This window comes from Panthera uncia, chromosome D1 (assembly GCF_023721935.1).
Source record: "Panthera uncia isolate 11264 chromosome D1, Puncia_PCG_1.0, whole genome shotgun sequence".
NCBI lineage: Eukaryota > Metazoa > Chordata > Mammalia > Carnivora > Felidae > Panthera > Panthera uncia.
The window spans coordinates 869,137-874,652 of NC_064808.1; the positions used below are offsets into that span (position 1 = coordinate 869,137).

Sequence of the window (5,516 nt, forward strand, 5' to 3'; positions counted from 1 at the left end):
AGGTAGCACTTCCGCTGAGACCCCAAGTGGAGAAAGGGCTGGCGACAACAAGGGCAGCCAGGCAGGTGCCGTCCAGGAACCGAGCAGCCCCTGCCCTGCACGGCCAGGACACGGAGGGCAGTGGGGGGGGGGGGGGGCACCCGGGGCGCCTCCCGTCTGCCGTCCGCTTTGCCCCTGACAGCCTTCCCCGAAGCCAGACCCTCACCTGCACCCCGTCGTGGGCAAAGAAGGCCTTGGTGTCGGCCTCGGTGGCCAGGTGCAGACAGGTGGTCCTGCTCCAGCAGCGGTTCCGACGCACCAGCAGGGCGAAGGCGCGGTCCTCGCTGCTGCGGTAGCACTCGGAGAAGAGGCCTGCCCGAGGGCGCCGGCCGCCCGCACTCGCCCAGGCGCCCCCTCCCTCCTCTGCCCTGCGCCCCCCCCCCCCCCCCCCTGGGGGCTGCCGAGGCCCGCCCGCCCGACCTGCCCAGGGCCCTCCCCGCCCCCGTCAGTCACCCCAAACGTCCCGAGGGGGTAGCAGGACCCGGCGTGTGCCCAGGGCCTGGGGTACCCGTCTGCCCCGCCCCGGGCCCCGCCGCGCCCCGCCCCGCCCCGCCCCGCCCCGCCCCGCCAGGCCGGTGGCTCACCCAGGGCCAGCTGCTCGTACTTGGCCTCGCTCCCGCCGCGGCCCCCCTCGGCCCCCGCCTCCAGGTGGGACATCTCACGGAGGATCTTGCAGGCGGCCAGAGCGGCGGCCACCCCCTCCTGGCCCTGGGAGACGGGGTCTGAGGAGGCCGCCCGCCTCGCGCCCACCACGCCGCCCCAGTCCGGGGCCCACCCACCATGGCCCAGAAGTAGGCGGCCATCTCGTGGCGGTTCTGCAGCACGGCCCAGAGGAACAGGTCCCGCCACGGGTTCTCGCTCCTCCGGCTCAGGTCCGGCAGCCCCTTCCGCGCCTCGGGCCGCCCGGCCGGGCCCCGCTCCTGCGGGACCGGGCCGTCAGCGTCCGGGTGGCCCGGCCCGGCCCCGCCCCGCCCGGCCCAGGGCCCCGCTCACCGCCTGGTAGAGCCCGCGGCAGGCGTCGTGCAGGAAGTCCTTGAGCAGGCGGGACACCTCGTGCAGGGAGAAGGCGGGCGGGCCCTCGGGCGGCTCGCGGGCCTGCTGGGCGCCCAGGCCGGCCAGCGTCAGCCGGCCCTCCTCGTGCTTGCGCCGCAGCAGGTGGAACAGCAGGCTCTTGGGGGGCGCCGAGCGGTACAGCTGCTGCAGCCGCCCCAACGTCAGGAAGTCCGCCACGTCGGCGCCGTTGTCCACGAAGAGGCGCACGAACTCGGGCTTGTCGCTCACCAGCGCGTCCATCATCACCTCCTCCAGGTCGCGGGACTGGGGCCGCCGCCCGACACGCCGGGGGCGGGGAGAGGGGCCGAGTGAGCGGGAGCTGTGGCCTCCCTGCCCCCCCCCCCCCCCGTCGGCCGCATGGGGCAGAAGGGGCCCCCCGCCGGCGGCCCTCGGGGCGCCGCCTGCCCCCAGGCCCTCAGCTCGGCGCTCGCCCCTGTGTTGGCCAGAGGCGAGGCTCCGGAGGCGTCAGCCGGCGGGCGGGCGGGCGGGCACCTTCCACTCCACGTCCCCGTTGAAGATCTCGCTCTTGGCGATGTCCACGCGGTCCCAGGCCACGGCCAGCTTGAGCTCGTCCAGGTAGTCCTGTGCCTCCTGGCTGTGGCTCTTGCAGGCTGCGGGCGGAGCGGGCGGGAGGTGAGCGGCGAGCCCGGGGCCCCTCGCGGTGGTCTTCCGGACCCGCAGCCGTGGAGCCGTGGCCCGCGTCACACCCTCTGAGTGACGGCGAGAGGCCCACGGCGCCGCAAGGTTGTCGGCAGAAATGATGGCTCCCGGGACCCCGACGGGACAGGGTGAGCAGAGCGGGGGGGGGGGGGTGGTGGACGGTCTGTCTGGAGGAGCTTCCGGCCCCCCGCCGTCGAGGGCGTCCCGGCCCCCCGGCCCCTCCCGGCCTGGGTCTGTGTCTGGCTGCCCGAGGTCAGGCCCTCGGCACGGCGTGTCCCCGCCATGAAAAGCCTCTTGAGGGGCAGCCAAACGGCAGGGACAGCACAGGGTCTGTCATAGAGGAACAGAGAGACACAGCGCGGTCCCTCCGCTCCGTGGAGTGTCCCTCAGCCCTGGAAAGCAGGGAGGCACCAACAGGCCGCAGCGTGGATGCTCTGCAGAAACACGGGCTCAGAGGAGGGAGCCGAACACCGCCCACAGCGGGAGCCCACGGACGGGAAGGGCCCCAAAGAGGCAAATCCGTCCACACAGAAAGCGAGCTGGTGGCCACCGGGGGCCAGGGAAACGGGCAGCGACTGACCGGTGCCAGACTGCCTTTGGGGCAATGCAAACGTTCTGGAACTAGACAGTGGGGATGGTCGCACAACTCGCAAACGTACTAAAAGCCGCTGGATCGAACACTTCAGTTTCTGACGTTACAGCAAGATATGTCACACTGAAACTTGTCGAGCACAGAACGCTGGACAAATTTGCACAGAAGCCGGGGCCATCCCTGTGTCGTTCCAGTTTTGTTACATGTGCTGCTGGAAAGGCGAGCACTGGGCCCCGCACGCAGGCACAGGCACTCAGGCACACGCTCACTCACACGGGCACACGCCCGCACGTGACGCACACAGGTGCACGCGTGAGCACGCGCGCATGCACAGCAGAGGGGTGCCGTCCCGGGAGTCCTGGCTGCTGATTGACGTGGTCCCTGGGCGGTGGCCCGGCCCCATGCACGTGTCAGATCCCGGAGGGTGAGGCCCAGGACGGGGCGGGTGCGGGAAGCAGCCCCGCACAGCTGGCGCCCCAGCTCACCCCTGCCCCTGCGCCCTCACCTTTTATCAGGGCCTTCAGGATGATGGTGTCCAGCTCCTCAGAGCCCTCCTGCTCGAAGTCGTGCACGGTGAGCAAGTGTGGGTGGGAGGTGATGTTCTGCAGCTGGGACACCGGGACAAAGGCCCTGAGTGGCCCTGGGGGCAGGGGGCAGGCCAGGGGCCTGAAGCCAGAGCGGGCTTGGAGGCTTTGCTGGGGAAGGGAGGAGGCTGGGCCCTCCCTCGTGGACAGGGGGCACGGAGACGCCCAGCAGGACTTTCCCCCCGGGGGCGGCCCAGCGGGAGGGGGGCCTCGTCCTACGGGGGGCCCCTACCAGCTGGGTCCAGTGCACGACGTCCTCCCAGCACAAACGTTCTCCGGGAAACTTCTCTTTGAACTGCTTCTCCACTGCCTGGGGCACCAGGAGGTGGGGCTGGTTCACGAAGGCAGCCAGCACGTCCGCGATGCCCCCTGAGCCCGCCAGGATCAGCCACGGGGCAGCGTGCTCCACGGCCCTGGAGATCCTCTGAGGCGGCGTGGCGGGGAGAGTGGACCCCGAGTCAGCTCAGGGGCCGCCCTGGGCCCACGTGCCACAGGTACCCCGTCCCAGGCCGGGGAGGGCCCTGCAGGAAGCCGCAGCTGGCCAGGGGGCTCCCGCCAGGCCCCCACCTCCCTCCCCTGCCCTACCTCCAGGGTGCTGGGGTCGCCGTTCACCAACAGACAGAGGACGGGGATCTCGATGCTGCTGGTGCCTGCAGACAGAGCACCGGCCAAGTCCTCCCAGGTGTCCGAGCAAGTGGGGACCCTGGCACCCTCCCCGTGGGGTGGGCACCCAGGCTCTGGCCATCACCCCCAACATTATCTAGGGAGACACCTGCCCGGAGGCTTTTTCTAGTGAAGTGTGGGCTCCAGGCTGCATATCACATACAGACACGCGCCCCTTCGCTTGGGGACAAGGACGCCAGCCCCGCACCCCACTGCCCAGTAGGCCGCTCACAGATATTGAGACACAGAGGGACGTGAGCGAAGTTAAACACTCAGTCCCTGGCTGCACCGGCCACATTTCAAGCACCTCCATTCCCGTCATGGCAGAAAGCTCTGCCGATCGCCCTGCAGGCTCGCGGGAGCAAACCAAAGAGTAGGGGAGGGGCCTTGGTCAGCTTCGCCCCCAAACGTTAGCCGGAAACGAGAGTCCCGACGCGGGAGGACGCTGGGGAGGCAGGGAGCAGCGGGCCCCTCTGACTCCCAGAGCGGCCTCCTCGTTGAATCTAGAGGACAGACTGGTGCGTGCCGTCCAGGCTTCAGCGAGCCGGAGCGCCCCCCCCCCCCCCACCGACGTGGTCTAAACGCGGCCTCGACCGTGTTTTTATTCTTAAAGAATACTCAGTTAACACATATTTAAGCTGTTTATAAATATCGTAGGCAGTTATGTATCGTGTGTATAAGTTTTACTTACGCACTGGTATTTCTTAATACTAGAAACCCAGCTTTCAAACCCACCTCTGGCCACAGTCACACCCGTTCCTTGGGCAACACTGCCCTCTGGTGGCAGCGTACCTCGTGGCTAGCTTGGCTGGTAGAGGAAACCAGGCCTTTCGAAGCGTGCAAATCCGTTTCCTTCCCAAGCCCCGAGACCCCCCCTCTCGCCCCGGGGAGCCCCAGGGCAGGCGAACAAACCGGCAACTCTGTCACCCGGCAGGAATGTCGCTGCCCAGCGGGGCCAGACTCCTAGCTGCGCCCCCACCAACGCACTGACCGCTTCCCATCCCAGACCCCCAGAGGCCGGGTCTCCACGCTCCGGCACGCTCAGTGCCTTCAGCCCGGAATGCGCACACCCCGTGCCCCCGCGACCCCCCCCCCCCCCCCCCCCGCCCTGGGACAGGTCTCACCCCCGTAGCCGGTTCTCTGCTCCGAGATGTGCTTTTCCAGCGTCAGCCGCAGCTCCGTCGGCCCGTCCCCCTTCCCGGGAGGCCCGGGCTCCACCAGGACGAAGTAGGCGTGGTTGTTGTCCAGGGAGCAGAGGGGGCCCCGGCTGCTGCCTTCGGCCGCGGGGTAGTGGACAGGGCTGTCCTCCTGGACCGCCCCCCCCACCCACCGTGAGCCCTAAATGAAGGTTCTTCTGCCCAGGCCTGTCCCCACCCCCAGAGGGAGGGAGGGTCGGGCCGCCGGCGCCTGGGGCCCTGGGGCGTGGCGGGGTGGGGCGGGGGGAGCGGCCAGTGGGTCCTCTGGACAGAACCAGGGCCGTGGGACTGCCAGGCCCTGCCTCGGACAGACTCTGGGCGGGGGGCAGAGGCCACTTGCCGGGGTCACCCAGGCTTGCGGGCCGGTGTCCGGATGGGGCCTGGGTCCATTGGGAACCAGTCCTGGGCAGGGCCCTGGAATCCAGGTCCCCATGTCTGGTCTGCGCTGGCTGGGAATCTGGCAGACCCCTCCCCACACTGCTCCCTGAGCAATGCTGCCACCTGCTGGCCGTGTGCTGGGCTCGCCTTCCTCCCCCTCTCCTCTTGCCCTCCTCCCTCCTCCCTTCACGCCTCCTCCCTTCCTCCTTCCCCTCCTCCCTCCTCCACTCCTTCTTCCTCCTGCCTCCTCCTTCCCCTCCCTCCCCACCTCCCCCTCCCTCCCCTCCTCCCTCCCTTCCTCCCTCCCTTCCTCCCTCCCCTCCTCCTTTTTCCATCTCCTTTCCTCCCCCC

At 69.5% G+C, this 5,516-nt stretch overlaps 1 protein-coding gene across 1 annotated transcript in view; it reads right to left on the bottom strand.

The window, feature by feature from the left end:
- TRPM5 (transient receptor potential cation channel subfamily M member 5) overlaps positions 1–5,516 on the bottom strand; it is a 19,574-nt gene that overhangs the window by 7,260 nt on the left and 6,798 nt on the right. Inside the window, exons 4-12 of the mRNA XM_049614676.1 lie at positions 4,716–4,899; positions 3,514–3,578; positions 3,161–3,352; positions 2,850–2,952; positions 1,585–1,703; positions 997–1,356; positions 819–956; positions 624–747; positions 206–351 (exon numbers count right to left, since the gene is read on the bottom strand). Coding sequence (XP_049470633.1) covers positions 206–351; positions 624–747; positions 819–956; positions 997–1,356; positions 1,585–1,703; positions 2,850–2,952; positions 3,161–3,352; positions 3,514–3,578; positions 4,716–4,899 — 1,431 coding nt within the window. The remainder of the gene's footprint in view (positions 1–205; positions 352–623; positions 748–818; positions 957–996; positions 1,357–1,584; positions 1,704–2,849; positions 2,953–3,160; positions 3,353–3,513; positions 3,579–4,715; positions 4,900–5,516) is intronic.